Here is a 26,592-nt window from a genome sequence, read left to right as displayed (position 1 = left end):
ATACTATAACAAAAGCTATGTTTGTGTAAATATGATAATCTATCACTCGACACATTCTGATGATTACATTTAATATCTAATTTTGCGTGGAAGAAAACTAAAACACCCGAATTCAAAGTTCTTCGTGTAAAGTCGATTCCAAAAATCAAATCCTCTATTGCAAAAAGTTTGCTCGATTTTCATATGATTTACCTCAAAGCTTCATCTTAAGATCGGCTAGGAAAATGGCTAGAATGAATGAACTCAAAAGACCTCGGAATGAAAAACACTATTTCAGTTTAGGATTACTTCTTACTTTCGTTACTTACTAGACAAATTATCTTTTTTGTCGGAATTAAAAGTTCAACTAAAAGCTGCGTCTCCTATAAGTTAAAACAATCTCTTAACCATCTCTTCCATTTCATTTTACTATGCTCCTCTGGTTAAAAAGGCAGAGGATATAATCAAAATTTAACTACTTTAAATGCCATTCAATATCAGAAATTTGACATGATCTCAGATTCGAGTCAACTTTCAGATGCGAGTTTTTACAAATGTTAGAATTTATTTCAGGGTCACTTCATTACTGTTGGCCAAACTTGGATTGAGCCTCCGCAGCTGCCTTGACACATTTGGCCATTGTGGGAGACGCTCTCGTGATGCAATCTGTGACGTAAAAATCGGCTAATTTCGTCTGCTCAGTTTTGATTGCTTCGTTGCTCTTCGCTGGGTTAAACAACTGAAAACGAACAGAACCTGATTGACGCAATATAGAGAAAAAGAACCTTTGTCAAATGGATGAAATTTTGGATTTTTTTCTACACTCCACTCTCCAACTTTCGGATTTTACTTATTTAGACTTCAGAAGTGACGTCGACCAACTTTCATAAGATTTTGCCCTCACACCATTTAGCTTTTTTCAGACTAAAAAGTGCTATCATATTCTAGATTTTCATTTAAAACAAAGGCGGGTTATTTAGAACTACATATGAAAAATGGGACATTATCAACCCTACCTGTTCGGCAGCCTTGTGCGCCTGTGAAAAATAGTTGGCCTGTTCCATACTTCCATATCTGGTCAAACTGGGTGAAATTTCAGTCATCCGGGCCCTGATTGACCTGAAAGAGAGAATTAATCGAGAATGCTTACAAAATTTGGAAAAAAAAACAAGTTTATAAGTAACGTCTGACAGTTTATTGCTAGCAAAACATTGGCGTAATACTTTATATTCATGAGGCGAATTGTTTTCGAAAAATTTCAATTAGTTTTGCAACCACTGATTATAGACAAAAAATCAATTATTTACCCCACCAAACAAAAAATAGCAATTTTAGGATTTTTATCAATGTTACTATTGTTTAGTCTAAACATTCCAGAGCTTCTAACAGAATCAGTGGATTCTGTGAAAAATCTAACCTCACGTCATCATAGGGTAACTTCACACCACATAGTTGAGACAGTGCTCTTATTATGTGCCAGTCCTCGCGTGCATTTCCAGGAGGCGTTATTCCTTGTCGCGTCTGCTGAGCTCGGCCCTCTGAAAAGAAAGATTTTTTTTCGGTAAGGTGCAAACTTGTAATCACTTCATCAACTTAAATCCATGGTCAACCTTCTGATACATAGCGGCTCACAGCACGCCTTTCTGGAAGCTCCTCGTTTATCTGATTCAATTATACATATGGTGATTTTTTTTGCGCATCCATTGATTATTTACTTTACCTGAGGTTCAAAATCTCGATTACTTTTTTGGAAAATAACTTTCAGCCTTAGATAATTCAAATGAAAAATTTTATATTAATCTAAACGTACCTGTATTAACATAAGTCGCTGTCTTCTCAGTGTAGGCTGCTCCTGGCAAAACCACGTCACTCATAGAAGCTCCGGAGTCCCCGTGGTGTCCGAGATACACAACTGTACAGTTCTTGTGCAGGTGAGATCTGTTGACGATGTTCTTGTCTGCTCCTAGGAGGAACAGGACTCTCGGTTTGGACACTTTCCCTTCTACAATTGCGTCGACTCCTGGTTTGTAACCCAGGTCCAGAGCTGCAACTTGACTGGCAACCTGAACAGAACCTCTAATTTTATTGCTTATGTCAGGCGAAGAAATTCTCGCTTACCAAGATTGCAAAGATCCAATCGAGCCTCGAGCCTGTAATTGCACTAAAGCTTCGATAATTTTTTGATGAAAAAGCTGAGCTTATAGGTATATATCTCATGGTTATTTTAGCAATACCTTGTAATGTCTGGTTGAATTAATCCTCTCCTCCTTCACGTCTTACAGGAGCAAGAGCTAAATATAATCTCGGCAAATGAGTTTTTGACGTTAGCGACATTTTATGGCCACCAAAGTAATAGAGACACAAAAAGACACTTTATACATAGGTGAAGATTTGCTTCGCAAACTCTAGCAAGAACACGGCAAAAAGTTTATTAAGCAAAAGTAGAACCAATTAATCGAACACTATAAATGAACACTTTTATTTGCGAGTTAGGTTAGAAAAAAGTAGGTTCGTACTACTACACTACACTGCACGCTAGTGTAATTATGCGTTACTAGAACAGAAAAAGGAATATTTGGCTGACCCTGTGTAAAACGTTGAACACCTTCCACGAATGACCTGAGTCCTTGGGCGTATACTTGAGGCAAAGTTGGGTGGCCAATTTCATGATGTAATCGGAGTCCTTTCTCTCGAAGAGACCACTGCCCAGCACCACCAGTGGCTTCTTCGCATTCTGAAGTCTCTATTATAACACACAGGAACGTACTGCAAGAGTTCTTAGTTTCCAATCCCCACTTGAAACAATAAGAAAAAACAGTGGCATTAATTTGAATCCCGAAATACTGCATGCTTATTTGAATTAGTGTCGGTTGTCTAATTTCAACTTTCATTTTGGAGTACAATTTTCAGGATGAACTTTCAAAAAATGAGGAAAAATTTGAGAGAACTAGATTTCCTCGCTATCATATGTGTTTAATTTACTCTTCCAGACTGTTCTTTCAAGTTCGCTCAACAACGGTTGTTCACGAGTAACTGAACAGCTCAGTTGTTAATTTTGCTTACTAACCTTCGCATATGGGTGACTTCCATCGATAAGTTTCTCAACCACTGCCACACTGTCTCCCAAATGGTCATACTCATAGGTCAATTGCATGTCTTTAGGTCCAACAACTGCTACGTTCAAGTCATTGTGGATGAAGCACTTTCTAATTCTGGCGTTGAACAGAGGCGCTTCGTATCTGGGGTTGGTCCCTATCAGCAGGATCTCATCTGCCTCTTCCACTCCTGCGATGCCTGTGTTCAGGAGGTACTGCGATCGGAAGTCCGTTCTGAATACAAATTCAATCTCAATAAATCAAAAATTTTGTTAAATTCTAGAAAAAAAATGTTTATTCGACGAAAATGAGTTACGAGTTATTTATACCTTTTCTACACGAAGGCGAATCTGCACTTCGCATAGAAAAGCGAGAAAACTCCAACTGCCTTTTTTCGACTGAAGCCTTAATCTCAGATTGGGCAGGGTAGTTTTTCAGAAAAACAAAAAAAAATGGACTTTTGCTGAGTCTAACATTGCTTCTCTACAAAAATTATGGCTTAGCCGCTATGAAGAGAGAAATACTAATGCACATATGATCTTTCGATTGAACACTTTATCATAGATCTGGCAGGGTAGTTTTCGAGAAAATTCAAAAGGTTTACTAAAACGGGCTAAGTTTAAACACAGAGGCGAAGCTGTGCTTCGCAAACACTTGCGAGAACACGACAAAAGGCAGCTCTATCAAATGAAATTCGGTTGAAAAAAGATACCACAATAAGACACTACGTTGCGCATGTGCAATAAATCGTTTCCAAAGATTCAAAAAGATATCTGCCTTCAAATTTGGAAAAGCTATGATAAATTCGTTTTCAATTTGAGAAAACAGCAACTTAATTAAGCTACCTTATAATATATAATATAAGACTACCTTGGCAACACCAAAAGGCCAGCCAGTTGATCTAATCAAAGACATTGATTGCGACTAACAGATTCATTCACTCACCCACTATAAAGAGGGAATCTCTCTTCTGTGAACAGATTCTCACAGCCCAGTCTGTTCATCAGGTCCTTCACTGCAGTCAGTGACTCCGCACACGCAAATCCACCAGCCACAACCGCCATCTCATTCCCGTCCACCTGACACAAGCAGTTGAAATTAAATAGTGGTATATAGACATCATATCTCAGACCATAGAAGAAACAAAGGCTCTTGGAAGTGGCAAAGAGCCGCGAAAAAATAACCGGGAAGTTTTCTGGTCTCTCAGAATTATTGTTTTTGTTTATTAAAAGAATAATACTTTTAATAAGAAACAAAATTAGGGTCTCCTAAAACAAAAACTTTGGCAATATACCAAAAATAAAGTATCCGAAAACAGGAAAAAATGTAGTAATTAATACTTCGTTAGTAAGTTAGAACAATAGCTAAAGTCCCTCGGAAAAAGTTATCGTGAAAAAATTTTGACGGCGTTTAAAACATTTTAAAACCGGCACAATTTTAAGCTGAAAAAGAATCAGTGACTGCTGATATTCCGGCACACGGCATTTTCTATTTAGTCGTTTAACCAACTATTACTTCATTAAAAGTGAGTGAAGGGAGGTATTGTTGTTGTTGTAGTTGTTAACCCCGATGGGGCGCGTCCATCATGCTCAAACCGAGTTTCAGAAGCTTCGCAACTTCAGTCGGCCGAAGCCACAAGTCTATGGGAGTCAAGTTAGTGGTGTTCTTGTGGGAAGTACAGTAGGGGCAGTGTGGAGGGACGCTTGGTTCGATTCTTTTGGTAGGAGTTCAAGAAGGGGCTGTAACCGGACCTTAGTTAGGAAAGGGTTCTTCTGGTGGCGCGAGGGAGGGATTCTTCAGAGGGAGACACGTCAGGGGGTTTGATAGGTAGAAAACCCCCTGACGTCTCTTCCTCCGAAGAATCCAGAAGAGCCTCTTTCCAGTGGTGGACCCGACGGCTGTGCAAACAGCGCTTATCACATATCCCCAATAAGGGAGCGCCAAAAAATGTGAAGACAGGTTGTCAAGGTCTTTGCGTTTTATCAGAAGACCAAAACCTGAACAAAAATTGGTAACAGTAGATATAAACGGGGAAATTTGATTCACAGGCAGTATTCCCCTCGTTCCCGATGTAAGCGCAGCAGAGCTAATGCATTGATAGGAAATGACGCCCTAGCCATCTAGGTTCTACTTACCGAAGACATTTCATTGGACACAGAAGTTATGGCGTCTTCCCATGAGCACTTTTTCAGCTGGCCTGACCCGGGAGTGTCTCTCACGAAAGGATGTGTGAGTCGCTGGTACTTCAGACCATCATAGGCGAAGCGAGACTTGTCAGAGATCCAACTCTCGTTTATATCCTGTCAATTACAAACAACTCTTGTTTAAAGTGCAGAATTTTTGACGTACCTCATGGAAAATGTCTCGCAGATCAGATTACTGATTTCAACAATAATTAAGCAGAAATGCTTGCACTATTTGGGTCATTTCTATTCGAGAGAGGACAGGGTCTGGAGGGGGGGGGGGGGGGGGGTGCCGTTTCTATATCAAGCTTCATTATAAGTCAGCTATTTCTAAACTTTTTAGTGCTGCCAAAACAACACAAGGGCCATATTTGGCAAAATATTTAGTACCTTGTGCGTTTTTTTTGGAAAAATGCAATTTTCACGGATTTTTTGAAGGCTTTAATTCGCTCCTCTTAAAATTTAAAATTATTGACGCCAAATAAAAGCTACCCAAACCCATCTTAAATTCTCGAAACTCCAGATGACCGCTGAGCCATAAAAAAGAAAAACCCACAGGAATATTTCAATGTTAGTTTGGATGACTACGTCATTTTTCTTCAAAGTGCTACAAACAATTTTTCGAACAGGAAACATTTCGATCTTACATCGTTGTTTCTGGGCACAATTCGCATCAAATCTCCTGCACGCGTGTTCAAAACAATATTGGAGCCAACTGCATCCATAACGTCTATCGTTTCCACTTTCCTAGAATACAAAAACACTCAACCACTTTTCAAAAACAATTCTGCTTCTTAAAAACCATCCGACGACTATTGCACAGCATGTCAATTTTGACATTTGACCTGTATACACTGCATACTCTTATCGAGAAGTACAGAAGAAAGGGCAAAACTGATGAATTCCATTCAATTAGTCGCTTTGTTGATTTAGCCCACTGCCTTGCCGCATCTGAGCCTGAACTTCAATGACATAAGAAAGTCTCAGGCGACAGACTCAAATCAAAAATACTGTCCAGTCATAAAACCGGTTGACCAATTTATGAAATTCCTTTCTGACTAACCAGCACGTCTTTTTGTGCTCCACTGCTCCTTATTAAAAATGACATTTTCCGACAGTATTATACTTTGAAACTTCCGTTCTTTTTAGTCACTGTATTTTCAAATAATTTCCGTTAAATAAATCTGAAAATTAAGCGGTAAAAATTATTACAAGATATCAAGCAATAATGATAGGTAAATCAAAAAATGTGACATCTTTTCACTGACAAAAAATTGTTTTCAATTCACGTAGGTCAATATCCGATCTTCGGGTTTCTTTTGTGGGGCGAAATTTAGAAACACCAAAAACGAAGTTTGCCATATAGTACCAAAACTCATCCTAAAGTATACACACGAAATCTGATAACCGATCACTGGAATTGATAGAAAAATTTCGGTGACACAATTTTTAGACCAAAAATTTTGCTTTTTTGGCGAGAAAAGTCTTCTCATTGAATTGATTACTACATATTATGACGTACAACTAACCTAATTTCCCATGGCCTGGCAGTGAACGCATATGGTTTGGAGGTCAGAGCACCGACGGGACAGATATCTGAACAGAAAAATAACACATGACCAAGTTAAAAAATATATTTTATAGCCAGTATAATATTGTAATCAGGTTGCATTTTTATTGTGCGATATGATAAATTAATAAAATAAGTTACCGATAACATTTCCCGACAGTTCGGATTGAAACATCTTTTCCACGTATGTTCCGATCTGAAACACAAATAGCACTTTTATAAGTGGAGCTTTCATTGTTTCAATTAAAAGAAACGTTTAGTTAAAAATCCTCCAAAAATGACCCCAACAAACTGAATATATTGCCCGGAAGGCATTTTTGAAAAAATTCTGATATAACTTCGAAAAATTGTTTGCTTTCATCTTAGTAAATTAGAGCAAAATTTAATTAGGAAATTGCAGTTATAACAAAAATCATTTTTCTACCATTAAAGAACAAAATTGTAAAGAAAAAGAAGTGGGCGGTAGCACGTAGCATAAAACTCTAGGTCTAAAAAAGAGAGAAAGGCAAGTCTTTTATCTAATCGGAAGTGACGATCTAGGACCCCGCTGTTTACTAGAAATCCTCACAAAATTTGGTACTCTGCTTTTTCAACATACCGTGGCCAAATACAGTTTTCACATGAAGTACATCCCGGTCAAAAACACATTACGAGTCCAAATCTAACTCATTTAATTTCACATTAACGACACGTTTAGTTGGTAAGCTACCATCCAAAAAACACCAACTGAGTTTGCCATTGAAATGAAAAAGCAAACGTAGCATCAATTAACGCATTGCATTTGCAAAAGCTTTCTTTGACCTGGAAAACCCTAACGTTATACTTATAACAATGTAGAGATTGTTTAAAATTGTCCGCTCAAATTTACATAAAGCTCTGCCAAGTCTCGCCCCGTTTAATAATTCGCTTTCAAATCTGCCATTAATTAAATCATCATATCAAATTCTCGTCGATTTAAAATTTAATTTTATTTCTCCATTTGACGATCAGTTTCTTTTACCGATCAGACTTTGCGAAAAGAAGTTAAGTCTGGCCATTATCTTCTAGTTATGACAGCTAGAGAAACAATAAATGATACAATTATTGAGACAAATTCCGATTACGGAGACTGTTCTCATACTGGACCTTTAATCCTTTGGGACAGACAACTCCGATATATTGCAGCTGGCGGAGTAACTCTATTCAGTCTCGCTGGAGTAATTGTGAACTCTGTATTCCTTTACGCAATCAGCAGGACTAAATATGTTCCCAGAATTACGAGACATTTCCTGGCTTGTATAGCTTTGGGCGACCTCATAAGGTTAGATAGTGCAAATACCGAATGAAATTTCACCAGAATGTGACAATTTGGGCAAAACATTGTCAAGTTCCCAGGTGCGATCAAGAGTAAAACACATCTAACAGGCATTTGGACAATAAAAACACGGAAACAGAAGCTTTAAATTATCTGATCTTTAACATTAAAGCTGACTCAATTTCAGAAAAACTTCACGATTAATTCCATTGAAAAGAGTTTTTTACTCCACTCGAAAGCACGCATAAACATAGCTAATAAAAACTTGGAAAATGTCAATTGAACAAGAAAACAAAAAAATTTGACACTTTTGAATCTTCATTATGATCTTTTCCCATAAACTAGCCCAATTTCGGGTACATGGATACTTTTTATTTCGCTGCGGGAAATTCTTAAAAATAAAAGCCATTTATAAACTAAGTCCAAATCATTCACGTTTTTTGCGGAGTTTGAATTGTCGTAATGAAGACCATTAACTTGCCTTCCTTTTAGCAAACGAATTTTACTTGAAATTAAAGAGATGTCAAAAGTCAAGGCGCAGAAAATTTAAGTTGAACATGATGAAATTTTACACCTTTTTCTGAAAATAATCAAACTAGGAGTTGAAGTATTATTAATAAGTTGATTAAGCCTATGCAACGTACGCCGAAACCATGTAGGCCGAAAAAACTTTCAAGAGAAAAAACCAAAAAGTGAAAAAAGCCAAGCCCGGGTCAGTAAAATTAAACTTACAGAAAATCTACAAACTTGTATTTATAAGGAAAACTGCATTACCTCGAGACCACGTGGGAAGGAGACTTGAAGTTACACTAATAAAGCAGAAGAATCACTAATAAAGCAAGCTCAATTTCTTACAAACTTTTCAGAAAAGTTGTTTACGGGTGGAAAAGTATAGTTCCCGATTACAAGGCACTTCGCAAACACTAGCGGCGAGAACACGACAAAAAGCAGCTCTATAAGTTCAATAACAAAAATTAAAAATAAACCTTGCATTAGTAAAAATTAAGCTACGACTCAGATTCGATCTGCGACCTCGAACTTGAGAGTCTCGTGCACTAACCACCCAGCCACTTATAATGAGCACTTTTGTTTGAGAGTTAGGTTAGATAAAAAAAGAAGGTTCGTACTAATACACTAACGCTCGCAAGCTTGCTAGTGTAAAAATAAGGAACCAGTAACCAATTTTTTATTTGATCTCCATTTGATTATTTGAGTGTTTGAATTGCTACTTTGTATTTCGACACAACTAAAGTTTGCTGAGATTGCAAAAATTGCTGGAAACTCAAGAAACTACAAAATAAAGCAATGAAAGATAATGAAGCTTGAAAAAGATGACTTAGGCGACTTCTTGATACAAACCGAGGACCTCCTGAAAAAAGTACCTCGCTTTCAACACTTAACAATTCAAACTGCTTTACCATGAAATTGAGCGGTAAAGAATGTGATTTGAGGATTCATAGCTGAGGCTATCAAAAATCATCAAAAAATTGAAAATAAAACAAACTGAAAACGCAGAAATGAGCGAATTAGGTTAGAAAAAATGTGATGGCATCGCACAAGCTTCACATTTCAAAAACAAAGAATATCCATGAAAAATCAATAAGCAAAAGAATTTCCAATAACGCTTGCTAATCGCAAGCATAAGCAGAGGCGAAGCTGCGCTTGGCAAGCAAGCGAAAAAAACGCCAAAAATTATAATTAAAAGGGTCAAAAATGAGAAAAAAAATGTGAAAAAACTAATGATATTTGAAAAATGAATGATCTCTACCAAAACTACCGAGCTCTCTCAAAACACAATTAAGACCTTACGTTGAATGAAAAAATACAGGCAAAATTCAAAATAAGACCGTTATTAGAAAAACAAATAGCGTTTTTTGGCGCGCGCTCCTCCCTCATATTTGCAATATATTGAAGAAAAAAGCCTTTTTAGGTGCTATTTTACGACATCCATTTTGTTAGAACCACACTAAATTAAATTTTTCTATAGGAGCCTTAGGCTACAATATATTGCAAAAATTGGGGAGGAGCGCGCGCCAAAAGCTCCTTTAGAAAAATTTCAGTGTAAAGGTTATCGTAAAATATCCCCTAAAGACTTTTTGGGTAGTCAGGGGTACCATTTCCACTAAATCCACCTTCGTTTCGAACAATAAATATTGTCTCCAAAAAACTGTACGATGTTTTTCATAGTGCTTCTAGACTGTTTGATTGTTTCAGCGCTGTGTTCGCATCTGGTTTCGCAATTTATCCCTCCATTCTACAACATCCTCCAGAGTCTAACTTGGACGTGACTAAGCACCCAATGGCATCCCAGGCAGTGTGTAAAGTACAGGCGTGGGTGTTCTCTTTTACTGATGCGGTTACATCGTACAACATGATGTTCCTTGCTTGCGACAGGTAAAATCATCTAGTGACCAATACGCTTTGGACTTACCCATCAAACAAAAACAATCAATGCTTTTTCTACAAAGTAACCAGCGTTTTAGTGTGAAGAAACTTTTAATATATTTAGTGCGAAGAAACTTAGGACGAAATTTTAAAATATTTAACCAGGGGCGGATCTAGGATTTTCTCGAGGGGGGGGGGGGCGGATTTTCAAAAATTTTGACTTTTTTTAGGTCGACCAAATTGATTTTCCGAGCTCTCCTAAAGCACTAAAAAGACGTTGTTTTGGCCCAATTTTCAGCGCCGCAGGCAAAGTTTTGAAAAAACAGGTCAAAAAAGCCGTTTTTGGGCACTTTTTAGAAAACTTTGACAAAAAATTGCGTTTTTTTGGCGCGCGGCTTCCCCTCAAAATGAGTATATATTGGCGCCAAAGGCGCCTTTAGAAAATTTTAGGGTCGATCTGCCAAAAATGGATTTCTTAAAAAAAGTACCAAGGGGGGCCCCTTTGGGTCGGCAGGGGGTCGAATCACAGAGATGGGGGGGAGGCGGACTCCCCCCCCCCCCTCAGTGATTCGACCCCCTGCCGACCCAAAGGGGCCCCCCTTGGGTCGGCAGGGGGTCGAATCACTGAGGGGGGGGGGGGGGGGGAGTCCGCCTCCCCCCCCCCCCCCTAAATCCGCTCCTGTATTTAACTAAATTTTTCGAAAAGATCATTAACTTAACCACCCTTCGCTTACCCGAGCGTAAGAAAAAGAATCGGAAAAAATTTCAAAAACAACTCGAAATATATTCATTGTAATGAACATAGTCTCTAATACGAATTAACAAGAGACCTAAATTGAACAAGACCTTTCGTTGACAGGATTTAAATCCAGTATTTTCAGCCTTCAATCTGATACCTTATGCTATCTCTAGGTACATAGCAGCCACTCAGCCTGTTCAGTACCCTCAGATCATGACCTCAAGACAGAGTGTGGTGACCATAGTGGCCAACAGTCTGGTCATAGCCGGCTTCCACATCCCAGCATTCCAACAACCCATGTGGAGATACATACCCCACGCTTCCATGTGTGTGCCTAGCTTCTGGTTAGTGAAAAACATTCAAATTATTCCTAGTCAAATTCAAAACTTACACTGATGCCCCCAAAAAAATAATGAGGCCAACAGTCTGGTCATACAAACTCAGACACGGCTACTCACATTTACCTGTATTTCTTCGAAAAAAAACACTTGAACGCGAAAAGGTTTAAAACTAATTTTTTGATCATTCCATAAGCATATCTTCAATACAGCGCATCCATTCGTTCTTAATTGACCTTTTAAATGTTAGACGCAAAGCAATTCCAAAAGAATGCTCTTTTTTAGGTTTAATTGGCCGTACGTAGTGGCCGATTGGATGATCTTCGTCATGATCCCAGGCACCATTTACCTAGTCTCCTTCTTCAAACTGGCAGAGAAAGTGACCAGACTCCGGAACCATCGAAACCACCACTCACACGCACACGTGCACCATACAAACTCAGACACGGCACTGGATCCAGATCTTATCCAGGTAAAGCAGTTGCATTGATCGCATGTCAGGCTTACGAAGTCTCCAAGAGAAACTAACCAGCTTTCTGAACCCACATAGAATGGATTAGCGACGATGACTCCGAACAATTCTTCATAACCTTGCGAACTCTTTCGACTGAAGAAACAAGTCGTAATTCAAGTATTTGCTATATGGCCAATTTAGAAGAATTCCTGTATATACTTGCTGAGATAGAAAAGTACTCAAACTCGTAGAATAAACCATAACCCAAAAATATAGACTGTTAATCTGGTCTAACAATTGATACGTTGCAATTCCATCGACATACTGAGAAACATTTTTTAAGTCCATCTACGTACACGATCGCACTAATTTCAACGTGCTTCAATCAATTCCTTCCTTTTTCAGGTGATTGGTTTCGTCGGTTTGTGCTTCTATATCTCTGTGTTACCCTACCAACTGTATGTCCTCGTCCTTGCCCTCACTCCCGCCAACTACTCACAAAACAGCCTCTACTCCGATGTTCTCATAGCAGCTCTTATCTGGTTTTCTCTCGTCAAAACAGTCATTTCTCCATTATACGCATGCTACAAGTATAAGGTAAGTTTGAAAGTTATTCCTGAGCAAGATTCGAACCTTCAATTTTTCGCTTCAAAGAACTCTGCGCTATATGCTGATGTTAGCATGAATCATCGTTTAATCAGATTCGTCCAGTAGCAAACAAGAATATAGTTGTGGTTCTATCATGAGTTTTCAACGGCCAATAAATTAATCTTAAATTAGTTATAGCAATCATGTCATATTACTTTATAAAAAAAAAACAATTTCAGAAATTCTACAACAAATTGCACAAGATGTTTTTACGACTGTCTAAATGCGGTCGGACTCAAGAAGACGAGGAAAAAAGACTTCAAATTGTCGTGTCCATGATACGACGAAAAGCCACAACAGGCAGTGTGCGAGTTAAGAAAAACAGCAGCACCAATGGACCTGTGCTATCGCCCCAATTGCAAACACCCACCCACCCGCCCAAACCAGGGGCTCCTGGAACATCAAATGCTGTCCTAAATGTGACTTCAAATGAATTATCCAATGCAATTGCTGGCAATTCAAACCACGCCAATTCTCCGTCCCATTTGAAACCAGAGTCTTGTTTATCGCCCCAAAATTGTGTGCAGGTGAAATTTTCTTTGTTGTGAAATCTTTTTTTTACAACACTGATCAAAATTATTTCATGGTTCACTTTTGGGCTCTAGGATTCTGCACATAGTTTTTGGAGGTTTCAAACATGTATTTTTTATTGAAATGTATCTGCGGAGGCAACATCGACAGCTTCTCGCATCGCAAGAAAAAACGTTAAAAGAACATAATTTTCGTCCAGATTTTTAACTTATTTTGTCCGATTTTTTTGTGAGGCGACAATTCATAACAGGTGGCAATTCTTAATAAGCGACGATTCGTAACAACTGACAATTCTTCATAAGCGACAATTCGTAATTAGGCGAGTAAATTGACAAGCGACAATAAGCTTGTTACAAATGTCGCCTGTAACCAAATGTCGCTCTACCCAATTTTCCATCTTCAGCTTCACCAACTCAAAATTAACTCTACTCTTTCCGCTGCATTTCTGAAAACTTCTCGATTGATGTTGTTTTAGAATGGCCGAGTGACCAGTGCGGCCGCGTGGCATGCAAGCCTGTTCCGTCGACAGAAAACGCACTCAAACAAGAGTTCCTTCAATGATGAGAGCAGCGACCAAATCAGTATTGCCAGTGCTTCTCCCTCTAAAGACCCTTTGGACGCCGCCAGAGCTACCACTTACCAGATGGTGCAACGACTGTCTAGACGGGAGCTGTTCCGACAACAGCGAACAATCGAGGCAGAAAACAACAACAGTCCAACTAAGGAAAGCAATACACCAGGTTTGTTCGCTTTAGTTCAGTTGAAGGTAAAAAACTTCAGTTCCTGTTTTAAAAAGTAATCTTTTGCTGAAAATTGTTGAACGGAAGAGTTCTTGAGCAGTACTCAAAAGATAAGTAAGTGCCTTCAAATTAAATGTTCAAGGGTGGGCTCCATCTAGGCTCAATATCTTATTTTCTCTTTTGGTTAGCTGGTCTAAAATTATTTCCCAGGTTAAACAAAAGTAGTCACAGCAACACTTCGTGGTAGCTACCATTTTTTATAACTATACATTGTTGAACATTTAAAAAAAATGATATTTTTAAGCTAAATCCGAGGGCAACGATTCCTACATTGGGCAACTATCCGAAGGCTCCAGTACATGTAGAATGCCTAGAAAACAGATGATGCCGTCTGTGAAGGAGGAAATCAAAAAGTCAGTCGAGAGTGCTCTAAACCAGCCGGACGACCGAGATGTGGGACTGCAGTTTTATATGAACCAAAATTTAAACAAATCTTCAGCTTCGATTGTGAACATAACTACTACCGATGTGTAACATTGATTGCATTGTAAAACAAAATGTCTTGAATAAGTTAATAATCATATTTCCAAATTTCAATAGAAGTACGAATAAAATTAACAATTTTAACAAAATGCAATTCAATTGGAAAAGCCGCTTCGAAAAACAAGAACAGCCAACATACAGTTGGAAAAAGAGTCAATGAACGCAAGTAAACAGAAAAAAAATACTGACTTGTTTTTTCAAAAATCGCAACTTTCGAATTTCAAAGAAAAAAATAGATGAACTAAAAGCCCTTTGACTTTCAAAACAATTTATGATTTACACTTTTTTTTGCTAAAATTAACTGAAATTGAAAAGACTGGTTCGATAAATAAGTTTTTTTTTTCGCCGGAAAATCTGAAAATTTGCTGTTCGATAGCGGAGTTTGCCTTCCTTTTAACGAAGTAAAGACACAGAGTCAAAGCTTCGCTTTGTAAACACTAGCGAGTACATGACAAAAAGCAGCTCTATGAAGTGCAACACAGAGACGAAGCGGAGCTTCGCAACACTTACGATGCAAAAAAACATCGGGCTACAAAATAGTGAATAGTGAATATATATTTCTGAAAAATTATGTTGGACATAAATACTTAAAAAATAACTAGCCAAAACTTGAAACCTTACAGCAACAAAACTTCATATTTGTATCGGATGAAGTTTATAAACAGCCCTTAAAAATAGAAATAACTGAACGAGCGGCAACAAAGGCGACAAAATTTGGATCGAAATTTAAAAGTTATTACAACCCATCCAAACGGATATTTATTCCCTCAAAAATACGCAAAAAGTTGACAGAGTCGATATACCATAACTTGAAACTGTTTGAATATTTAATTTAAAAAAAAGAAAAACAAAGTTTCAGTTATAGTAAAAACTTTTAAAATTAGAACAAAAATCCATGTTTCAAAAAGTAAACCGATGAAAATCCTACCAGATCAAAAAATGGCGTTTAAAAAAACCGAAATTGAACCGACAGAAGCTATGAAGAAAACTGCGAACTCGAAAAAAATTGAGACATTTTTTAAAGATAATTACAACCTGAAACTTTCAAAGATAATTACAACCTGAAATTATAAGCTGAAACTAGAAGATCATCTAGAAGTGAAGATCCTCTAGAAGAGGAGATCCTTTAGAAGTGTGGACAAAGTTTTTTGAGGAAAAAGTCTAGTACCCGATTGCAATACCCTTGCTGATCGCAAGGGTAATAAGAAAAAGTAGAAATAAGCCTCGAATTAGTAAAAACTCGGCTAGGTCTCGGATTCGATCTGCGACCAAGAGATTAAGAATCTCACTCCCTAACCACTCAGCCACGCACGCTTAACTTATCTCAAGCGCTAGCCACAAACAAAAGAGAACAGATGCTATGAAATTTACAATGCTAGATCGTGATTATAGCAAAAGTGCCTCCAAATAAGTGAACACTTTCCACTTTGAATGAATACTTTTATTAGTGAGTTAGGTTAGAAAAAAGAAGAAATAATGAGAATGTGACATTAAATCGTACCTGCATGCCAGATCCCCTTCCAGTGGTTCCCAGATCATCAACTCCTGCAATCTCACTTCCGAATCTGATACACCTGGTGCAGTGGATACACCTGGTCATGATAGTCTTCACCAGGGGTCCAATGTTCTTGTCCTCCACCGCCCTTTTGCCCTCAAAGCTGTTGTCCACGAATCGACTGCGGTCACTCCCGAATGCCATAGACTGGTCCTGAAGAATTACCCAATACTAGCATTCCCGTTAAACTATCATGAGATCCCAAAAATTGTGCGCTGCCGGATTGCGCGGTTCGCCTATCCTATGATACCAAAATTTAAGCCCAAGTTATTGGTCACTTTCAGTATCGAATTTCACCAAAATCCTCTGACTAAATCAGATTTATTCGTTTTAGGAAAAGCACGAACACTTTTTATATAGGGTTCTAAAACCATGTTGGGAACCTTTAGAAAAATGGTGAACTGAACAAAAGTTATCAGAGGCGAAGCGGAGCGGAGCACCACTTGCGATACAACACAATCATAAAAAAGAATAAATAAAAAAATGAAAAATGATGAAAAAAACTAGGTGAACCAAAATTTACGTAGGTCTCGATGAAGGACACCTAGGGCCCGGCTAAAGCTACAGGTACGTGTTTGACACTTCTTTTGAATTTGTTATACTAATCTGGGACGAAATGCGTTATTTCAAAAATTGGACTTTGCCCAAAACCTTCGTTGTTTCTCTACTAAAATAAGTGAGAATGAAAATTTTTGTGAATTTGGAAAATTCCCATAAACATAACCTTTTTCTTAAGGAGTATCCGCTTCTGGAAGAAAAATTAGCGCAAGCGCTTCTTTCGTCGATTGAAATTTTCATCTCAGTTTTGATAGGGTAGCTTTTAAGAAAATTCGATAAGTTTCTAAAAATGGTCAAAGTTCAAAAAATTGACTTTCCGAAATCGAGAGATTTTTTCTGCTAAACGCACATTGTGGCCGATCACGTAGAGAAGATTTCAAAAATCAGATTTCTCGATTGAACACTTAACCCGCGAATTGGCACGGTAATTTTCGAGTGGTCAAAACATTTCCAAAAAACGGTCAACTTTTACTTGCTTGAAGGTCATAACTTTTTTCTAAGAGAAACTGGGCGTACTAAATTTTAACTTCAGCTTCCTGCAATATAATGTGTCGCTTATACTTATGATATCAGATTTGGCAGGATAGTTATCGAGAAAAGTCCAAAAAACGGTCAACAAATCAGAAAAAGTTCCGAGAAGCATAGCATTTTAATTATTAAAAATTGGGCGTAGCTGCTTATGCTGAATCGATTCACCCAACTTGTAATTTCCATTGGCAGAAGAGGTCTCGAGAAAAGTCAACTTTCAAAAGACGGTAAAAAAATCAAAATTTTGACTTCTCTGAGAGCCATAATTTTTTGTGCCAAAAAATTTGAGCGTAGTCGCGTATGCAAATGAGCTTCGCTCAAACCGTTCTCTAGATTGGGCCCAAAATCTGGGAGGGTATTTTTTGGTAAAATTCAATAATTAGAGAAACAACGCTCAAAAAATCTTTGAGGGCGAAAATTGTTCATGTAAAAAAATTGCGAGTGCCCTCTCATGCAACAGAGGTTCACATCAGCCGTTATCTTCTTTAAAACGACAAGCTCAGGTTTGGGAGGGTAGTTTTCGAGAAAAGATTCGAAAAATTGTCAAAAAATTCCGAAACGGTTTGACTAATCCGAAGGCCATAATTTTATGTGAAAAAAAACTTTGGGCGTAGCCGCTGACGGGGGCAGCTTTTCAATTCCCTTCTATTCAATGAAACAAATCTCAGATTTCGTAGATAAGTTTTTGAGAAGACGAAAAAAAATCAAAAATAGCGGTCAAATATTCCCCACACAGACTTTTTCGAAGTCTGTAGACAGAGGGGTAAAGCAAAAAGAGACCAGTGGATTATGCAGGCACACAAGACTGTGGGCGGTCTTTCTATGGAAAGCCCTTATTTAAAAATCGGAAAATAAGTTTTCAGAAAAAAACACAAATTTTTTGCAGAGTGATTAAATTTTCCAAAGCGTCTCAAAAAAATAAAATGAAAGGACCCAATCCCATATACTTTCATAATACCTGTTTTTATCAAACAGGATTCAAGGTAAACAAAGCAAAAGGCAAACAAGACAATTGTAATTCAAATTAGCAACAGTACAAAACTCATGAAGCGGAAACAAGGCCGACAATCTTTGAGCAGACACCAGGTGAGCCGAAAAAAAAGCTGATTTTGCAAGTCCTCCCTGAAACTACCCTGTAGTAACTAGTACCCACAAAGTAGTTAAATTTTTATTTTCATGAAATTGAGCATGTCAGCTGTGATTCAACAGAAATTATTCAATTGATTTTGTTGAACTAGTTGTTAACCCAAATAAAAGTCTACATTCCGATTTGATAACGCTTGCTAATCGCAAGCGTAATAACATTGGTTTTAGTCTAAACTAATACATGATTTCAAAAATTCAAAGAAAACCGGTATTAAGAACTGACCTGCAGATCGCACTCTCCTCCCTGGTCACAGATGGGACAGTCCAGCGGATGATTGACAAGCAGGAACTCCATCACTCCCTCCCTAGCCTTCCTTGACACCTCCGAATTCGTCTTCACACGCATACCTATGTGATACAATATCCATATATTCTCGCAATTATACAGGCGTAATTTATGCGAGTTGTCGGAAAATAGTTAACTCGTAGCGCAAAACAAGCGTTTGCTTGTGTAAATTTTTTTTTTTCAAAAACAAGCCTTCAAGTAATATGTTTCGATACTAAATTCTTTTCGAAACCTTGCATGCTAACCTGGCATTATTGGCATGGCACATGAGGCCACTGGCTTGATACTCTTCTCCACTTCCACCAGACACATGCGACAGTTGCCGGCTATGGACAGTTTCTCGTGGTAGCAGAAGCGGGGAATCTCAACGCCCGCCACTGCACAGGCCTGAAGAAAAAACGTTACGATCGACAAAAACACTAAGGTTTAAAAAAAACATTGCGGTGGTGAAGGGTAGCAGCCTTGAAGCGATTACGTCTCTGCTTGTCAATGGAAAGGTCATAGGTTCGAGGCCCGCCATAATCCGTGCTCGTTGCTTGAGGTCGAGGCAACATTACCGAACCTCAAAAAAACAGCCAAAAAATTGCATGTAATTTTTAGCCAAGGGTAACAGTGATACTCGGTAAAGAGCTGAACAGCTCGTATGCCCGTGCTTTCTCTTATGGATAAACCTTTTCAACTTAACAGGCAGAATCAAAACAGTTACCGAAGATTTCACGACTCTGAACAAGACCCAGCCGTGTTCGAGGAACTTATAAATACTTAAGGACTCTGCCTAGGAGTCTGCCTAGCAACCTCCGACTGACAGTGAATCGTGTAACCATATATCTACATCCTATATGACTTAAATCTATTTTTCTTGTTTTCGTTACTCATTTTCTTCATTCCCATAAAATCACTGATTACTCAACAACTCCAGCTGAACCTGTTTTAGGACAAAATCAATAGTAACCAAGAACCTTGAACGATAGGAAAACTTACAATTTAGTATATGTACTAGACTTCACGTACTCAAATGCTCATTTAGATCCACCACATTCGCCTACGTAAATTGCTTTTTATGATTTGGTATCATGCATACTGTCACTTACATTTAGCACCGTGGTTCCAGGCTCAACCAACACTGGCTTGTCGTCGATGAAAACTTCCACTTTACTAGGAGCAGCACCCGCTGCCGAATGCCTCCTCGACAACAATGAACACGCTAAAAAACAACATCCACGATTATCTTACTGTTCGGATTTAAATTCAAGTTTTTTTTATTGCTCACACCTAATTTTGATTTTTTGAGCGCCCCCTCCAAGACGCCAGAAAAACCTTATTTCCCACTTTTTTTTGCTTCGCGGTCGTTTTTTAAAAGGGGGTTTTGTTTTGATAAGAATTTCTTTTCTTATATGGCTCTTGCTACTCATTAACCTTAAACTGAAGTACGTAATATCTTTTTAAAATTTTGTCATTTGAAATATTTCGAAATCAAATCTCGCTTGGAATTCACCCGAGGAAGAAGGAGAGGACACGTTAGCGAGCCTCCTGGAGGCTAATTTGGCCGAAGAAGTCAACATCTCTCACTCAGTCGACAAATTATCTGAAAATAAACAACCCAACTTACTACGTATGGCAAGAAAAAAGCTTTCGGTCATCCAACACCTTCAAAATTTTAGCCAACTAAAAGTTCTTAAAAAGAATTGAAAATCTTCACGTCTATCGGCAAAACCTCTGAAAAGCCAGCAAAGTTAATAGACTAATAGGAGCAAAAAAAAAAGTTCGAGAAATTTTTAAGACAATCAAAAATCACGAGTTTGGAATTTCTTCAACCAGAGAGACTATTTTGAGCAGTTTAGACGACCTATGATAAAATCATCAGATATCATAAAAACCGCCGAGAAACCTTTCATAACAAATTGCAGCAAAAACTGAATAATGAAGACGATTTTAGCGTCATCAGAAACCACAACAAAAATTGGCAAAGTTTTATATCGTGCTTGTGACTGCTTGAGCAAAAACATACAATCGAAAACTCTCGCCAGTTAATTAAACATATTTTCATAATCAAATTATCTATTTGAAAACTGTAAGCTTGAGAAAAATTCGGTCAAAATGGCTCGTTGTACGAGCTTCATCTACTGTACTGCAGTTTTCTGTAGCATAATATTCATTGTTGTCGGGTTGCTTTCCACCGCAACTTCCATCGCCGCTTACATTTTCCTACTTGCGATTCACAACATCAACTATGCGCTCAAAATCATGGAGATGAGCTCCATGTCAGTCCTGATTCCGATCGCATTCTTCTTGATAATCGGCCTGTTTTTTATCGGAATTGGAATTTTCGGTCTCGTTAAATCGCGAAAAATGGAACTCACACCCAAAATGATGATCATAATTGCCGTCATTGTCGTGCTTATTGTCATTATCATCGGAACAATCATGTTCGTGAGCATGCTTTATGTCGATGACTTCGAGAGCCGACTCGATAAAAGCATGCGGGAGACGATTGCGGTGGCGAGTTCCGATTCCTCCTCGGAAGAACGAACCGACTGGGATAATGTTCAGGATTCGTTCACTTGTTGCGGGGTGACTGACGGGTGGGATTGGCAGGTTTGAATTTACTCTTGATCAAAAAAAAAATAAAGTACTTTTCTCGAAACTTCATGAAAAAATCAAGAAAACCTATTTGCTTGTAGAGAAAAACCGTTTGACCTTTTTCCAGTCGAAAGTTGAACAGAAACAAGTTCACATTCACATAGTTAAAGTGCACGTCTGCTTTTTTGGAATTCAGCTTGAGTACTTTAGGGTAAATTAGAAAAACAAACTGCCAGTCAAGTACTGTCATCAAAAACATGATTATTTGTAACTTTTGCAGTACCCTATTAACTCGATCAATTGGAACGACACTTTCGTGCCGTCCAGCTGTGGGAGCACGGAGGCGGAGAAGAAATCCCGAGCGGGATGTAAGTCTACTGTGCAGGACGATGTCTCGTGGGTGGCCATTCTATGTGCAGGAATACTCGGACTCACGGGAGGTATCGTGCACAATACCAAAATAAATTACCATGTTAAAAATCGAAAAAAAATATCATGTCAACTAAAATAAAGTATTGTGTCTCAAAATATCATGTCATTCTGATGATTTTTTGACAAAGAAACTAAATTATAAATTTATGACTACCCCCTTGCTTCTTTAATAGTGGAACTAATCATTCTGCCCATTAATGCTTACCTAAAGTTTGTAATTGTGCGGAATCTTATTTAGTTCAATTTAAAAATAATAATTTCCAAATATGTTTTTCAATTTCAATTTGAATGTCCATGAAAATTTCCTTATAGTTCTATAATTTCTCAAATGTTTCCACAGGAATTTCCGTTGTATGCGCCATAATGATGATTGTCGTCGCAATCAAAGCGATTTGCGACCCCGATTGGATGCGGCTCAACAACGATGTCAAAGATGACGACGATGACGATGAAAGCATTCCGTCATACGAGAAGGAAAACAGCATCAGCGACATCCAGTATCAGCTGAAACAGTCAAATCCAGCCATTGCTTCAAGAGATGTTCGCTCCAGAAATACAAGCGTGATCAACAACCAACCCATCAGGAGACAAACTGATGCCAAAGGACTTCCGACAGTCGTCAGCTAAGAGATCTGACACACCAGAAATGACAAAAAAAAAAAACAGCAACGAAACATCACTATACTGGACAATGGACACATGAGTACAGATTTAATCGACTCCCAGTGTAAGAGCAAAATAGATTAATAGATTAGCACTGACGTGTTCTGTAATTAAATTTTGAATATAAATCCAATGAAATTGAATCTTAATACACATTCTAGATTTCATACACAGGCGAAAAGTTCTCACACCAGTTAGTATGCAGCAAAAAGATAATATGTGACAAAGTCGAAAAAAAATCCTTTAAAAAACTTAAAAAGACAGCCAAAATTTTCATTAACTCAAATGCATACGTTCATTTTCAGGGCATTGAATTTGTATGGAAACAGAACTTACACAGCGGTAACTATGCCGACAAAATTTGAGCAAACACCAGTTAGGCGGGGAAAAATGTGGTGAAAAACTAAGCTAGCTACCGAACATTTAAGACTCGAAACAAAAGTGCGCCATTTTTGCATTTACACAGACGCGGAGCTTAACTCCGCAAACACAAGAAGGGCACCGGCTAAAAAGCTCCAAAAAAGCAATAAGGAAAGAAAAGCCAAAAATAGGTTTTGAAAATAAACAACTAGCCATATGCTGTAACCAAACCGCTAACCTGGAGATTACGAATCTAATAACCCCCCATTTACGCCCTCATGTGCGCTTGAAATAGGTAAACACTAGTCACCAAAAAGCGTAACGAACACATGCTAAATATTGCTAACTCTGAGCCGCAAAAGTACCACTAAATAAAGCACTACTTCACATGAGGTGGGCTCAAAAATAAAGTGAGATCGTAATATTACACTCCGCTCTCTAGCTCGCTTTTTGTATTAAATGCAGTAGCGGATTTAGCTACCAGAAATTGGAAACAGAACTTGAACTTTATAAACCTTTTAAGCAACCGCTTATCGCCTTAAATTTTGAGCTATGCACAGATACGAAAACGGAACAAAAAAACTGAACACAGAAAGTAGAGAAATCGGATATGAAATGGATTGATCTTAAAACAAGTTTCGATTTGTCATAGCCAATAGACAGTTGGAAAAGAAACAAATAACATGCAAGGAAACAAAACAACTGAATAGTTTTTTGAAAAATTGTCTTCTTTCGATTTTCAATATAAAAACATATACCCCCAGAGCTGTTTCAATTTCAAGAACAATTTATGCATAGAACTTTTTTGATGAAAATAACTCAATTTGAGAAAACTGTATCAATAGGTAAGTTTTCTTTTTATTAAAATCCACTTTCGAACTTAGAAGACGATCACGTTTTTTGCGACCTTTACGCTCTTGCTATCCGACAGTGCGAATTTACATTCCTTTTATACAGATGCAAGCTGCGCTTCGCGAACAGAAGCGAGAAAACGACAAAAAGTAGCTCTATAAACTGAAAGAAAAAAGGTGAAAAGCCTTGAAAAAGAAATTTTCTGTAGCGGAATCGACCTTAAGATCAGTTTTTGAGTCCATTGTTCTCTCATTTGCGCTACGAGCCCTTGAAAATTTGCGAACACTAACCAAAATCACAGCAGCGTTATATTTTAATATATTGCCAAAGCAATGTAGCAAAAGTGGCACCAAATACAAACAGACACAATTATGCAGGTAATAAGTTAGATTATCAAAAAACTGGGCATCCACACTTACTTTGCATAAAATAAATTCGAAGGCATAAGCCACATTATGTATGAATATAGCATTTCAAAAATGAATTTTCTATTGTAATGGTGTTTGAAACAAATAGCTTTTTCCGGTTCTTATAATTAATGAAAAATGCATCAACTGTTAACTTATTACTAATCGAAAGTCAAAGCACATGCTATCAACAAGCCGTAAAGATGGCCCCAGAAATGTAACCAAAAGTTTCGACTTAGGTTGGAAAAAAGAATAAACTTCCTTTTACACTACGCTCGCTACTGTTGGCTAGTGTAAACAAAGTAAATGAGCTGAACTTCAAAAGAATTCAAAATTCTTACTGTGAAACATAAAATTTGAGCCTGAACAAATTTTGATACTTTCCTGAAAAAAGCTAAAAGCAAACATCGCGACCTATGTATGAGTCTGAACTATGTTCATCGATTCATAACAAGCGACAATTCGTAGCAAGCGACAATTCTTAACAAAAGGCAATTCGTAAGAATAGATTAAGCGAAGATCACTGATCACGCGCAGTATTCCTCTCCTGTCGGTTGTAAGCTCAGCAACGCAAGCGTATGCTACTTACCAATGCCTTGTTATGGATTCTCGTTTGTAACGAATGTTCGCTTGCCACGAATTGTTAACGGTTACGAACTGTCGCCCTACCCAATTTTTCAGCTTCATCAATTAAATTCACTCTTTCAACTGCATTTTTCAAAACTTTCTCAATTGATATTTTAAGGGCATTTTTTTAAGAGTGACCAGTCGGGCCGCGTGGCATGCAAGTCTGATCAATCGACAGAAAACGCAATCAAACTTGACTTAAATAAGCACTGAATTAAGCGACTCTAAAACAATCATCGAATATTTAACTTTTAAAAGTTTTCTGCTGTTTTCTTTGTACTTCACAGGGGTTGAAGTAACTATCCATGAATTAGATTTAAAAAAATAGAAAACAATTGTGAACCAGATTGCGGTAATAAGATTGCCAGAATTTTGACAAACATTCTGCAGTATATTTGCCTTTTTAAAATATGAATCACGACTGGATTGGATAGCACAATTTAGACTCTACTAGCATTCCTTGACCCTACAATCGCACGGAAAATTCACCCTACGACATTCACTCTTTGAGTGTTTGTATCAAAAATGTAAATAAACGATTAGAATACGATGTGCAAAAACTATGAACAACGCTGGGAATCAAGAACGCCTTTCCCAACTGAGAAACCAGTATATTCTACAATAGACATCGTCGTTCATTAGCCCCCAACAACTACTGGGCCCCACAATTATATTTTTTGGGGCTATAACTTTTTTGTTGACAAGCAGAGGAGCTACAAAAACCAAGCTACTGATTTGCATAAACGCATTATCAGGATTTTCTCGAGGGTTACTTAGAAGAGCATTTCTATAAGAGTCGCACGAGAAGCTAGACATAGCTATCAGACAGCTAAGATAATTAATGACAAATTATAGAGATGTGCTAAGCAATTAAAAATTCGAAAAAAAAAATTGCAAAAACTGTTAGCTCTTTCAATTTCAAGAACATTTTTTTGTTAAATTTTTGATATTTTTCCCCTCATTTGAGAGATTTGGCTCAATTGGAAAATCTCAAGCTGGACTATGTAAATACGTTCGTGGACAATATTGAACGCATATTTGGGTCTTACTCTCTAAAATGCCGTATTTAAGGGACAGTTTCGACAACATTTACTTACAAGCTTGACAACATGATTACATCAATCGCAAATTATCTCAGCTCCCATTTACAAAATTATCACTGATCAGTTTCACAGAATTACTCGAAAGGTCATTTTTCACAATCTGAAATGATACTCAAAACTGTGTGAAATTGAGAAAAAATTTACAATTGTTAAGGTGTTTAGAAAATTGTCGCATAGAACCCTTCAATTATTTAGCTGAAAACATTTCAATTCGCTTGAACATTTCTTTTACTCCGCTCATTTGAGATGGAGTTCACCCGCAAAAAACTTATTGCAGACCGAGAAAACTTACATTTTCAGAGCCGTGATCAATTGGTAAACCCTTGAAATCAAATATTGACATCTTTATAGAGAGTAGCTCAGTTCAGTTGCCCTCGATCAAAGTAAACATTCTATTAAAATGGCCATTGTGGTCCAAATTGGTCCTTGAAAGAAGAAATTACAGTGATCACCTAAACATATTTATTTTGCCCTACGGAATAAGACTACCTCTGAAACTTTCATGCGATTTTGTCATCCTTTTTTCAAGGAATCTAGATAAGTTTTCCAAAACGTTTCAAAACACTAAACACTTTTATTTAACTGAAATTTTTGTGGCTCGGTTAGTTAGTAAGTTACTGAGAACAGGTGCCAAATAATTCTTTTCTTCTTGAACAACTGTGACTAAAACAATTGAGTTTTTTTCGCGCACGCTAACCTTGAAAAAAACTATGTATAGATGAAAAATCATGAATGCCCGTCTCGAAAAACTATACATAGCCAACCGACAGTTGAAAACGGATAACAGAACAAGGAAAGTGTGGATTTTTTTGAATTTTCAAATGATTTTTCAAGCTTCAAACTTAGAAGAAAATATATCCTGTTCGAGCTCTTTCAGGTTCAAATACTAAGTATGATTTGCATTTTTCGATGACTACGAAAAGTCACAATGAAGCGTGAAACGCTTCATTAACTTTCTGAAAAAAAAACATCAAGATCTGTACACAGAGGCGAAGC

At 37.7% G+C, this 26,592-nt stretch overlaps 2 protein-coding genes across 2 annotated transcripts in view; one reads left to right on the top strand and one right to left on the bottom strand.

Annotated features, from left to right (window-relative positions):
• Nucleotides 1-380: 380 nt before the first annotated feature.
• Nucleotides 381-26,592, bottom strand: part of LOC134848252 (NADH-ubiquinone oxidoreductase 75 kDa subunit, mitochondrial-like) — a 103,310-nt gene continuing 77,098 nt past the window's right edge. Inside the window, exons 2-17 of the mRNA XM_063865637.1 lie at nucleotides 20,068-20,159; nucleotides 19,664-19,776; nucleotides 18,818-18,959; nucleotides 18,510-18,634; nucleotides 16,001-16,207; nucleotides 6,969-7,023; nucleotides 6,787-6,853; nucleotides 5,905-6,004; nucleotides 5,210-5,374; nucleotides 4,020-4,153; nucleotides 3,047-3,308; nucleotides 2,564-2,722; nucleotides 1,790-2,042; nucleotides 1,397-1,517; nucleotides 996-1,098; nucleotides 381-718 (exon numbers count right to left, since the gene is read on the bottom strand). Coding sequence (XP_063721707.1) covers nucleotides 563-718; nucleotides 996-1,098; nucleotides 1,397-1,517; nucleotides 1,790-2,042; nucleotides 2,564-2,722; nucleotides 3,047-3,308; nucleotides 4,020-4,153; nucleotides 5,210-5,374; nucleotides 5,905-6,004; nucleotides 6,787-6,853; nucleotides 6,969-7,023; nucleotides 16,001-16,207; nucleotides 18,510-18,634; nucleotides 18,818-18,959; nucleotides 19,664-19,776; nucleotides 20,068-20,134 — 2,229 coding nt within the window. The 5' untranslated portion in view covers nucleotides 20,135-20,159 and the 3' untranslated portion in view covers nucleotides 381-562. The remainder of the gene's footprint in view (nucleotides 719-995; nucleotides 1,099-1,396; nucleotides 1,518-1,789; nucleotides 2,043-2,563; nucleotides 2,723-3,046; nucleotides 3,309-4,019; nucleotides 4,154-5,209; nucleotides 5,375-5,904; nucleotides 6,005-6,786; nucleotides 6,854-6,968; nucleotides 7,024-16,000; nucleotides 16,208-18,509; nucleotides 18,635-18,817; nucleotides 18,960-19,663; nucleotides 19,777-20,067; nucleotides 20,160-26,592) is intronic.
• LOC134848253 (CD82 antigen-like) lies at nucleotides 20,546-22,403 on the top strand. The gene is made up of 3 exons (XM_063865638.1): nucleotides 20,546-21,167; nucleotides 21,433-21,592; nucleotides 21,925-22,403. Exons 1-3 carry the CDS (start codon nucleotides 20,670-20,672, stop codon nucleotides 22,209-22,211), a joined length of 945 nt encoding a protein of 314 aa, XP_063721708.1. The 5' UTR covers nucleotides 20,546-20,669; the 3' UTR covers nucleotides 22,212-22,403.

Source organism: Symsagittifera roscoffensis, chromosome 6 (genome assembly GCF_963678635.1).
Source record: "Symsagittifera roscoffensis chromosome 6, txSymRosc1.1, whole genome shotgun sequence".
Lineage (NCBI taxonomy): Eukaryota > Metazoa > Xenacoelomorpha > Acoela > Convolutidae > Symsagittifera > Symsagittifera roscoffensis.
The sequence above is the reverse complement of the archived record's forward strand: the minus strand, read 5'-3'. Positions and strand labels throughout refer to the sequence as shown.

Excerpts from the sequence above, each read along its gene's own strand:
- LOC134848253 (XM_063865638.1), top strand. The coding sequence starts at position 20,670 with ATGGCTCGTTGTACGAGCTTCATCTACTGTACTGCAGTTTTCTGTAGC. Across the intron at positions 21,168-21,432 it reads CTGACGGGTGGGATTGGCAG|TACCCTATTAACTCGATCAA; the intron begins GTTTGAATTTAC and ends TAACTTTTGCAG. Across the intron at positions 21,593-21,924 it reads AATACTCGGACTCACGGGAG|GAATTTCCGTTGTATGCGCC; the intron begins GTATCGTGCACA and ends ATGTTTCCACAG.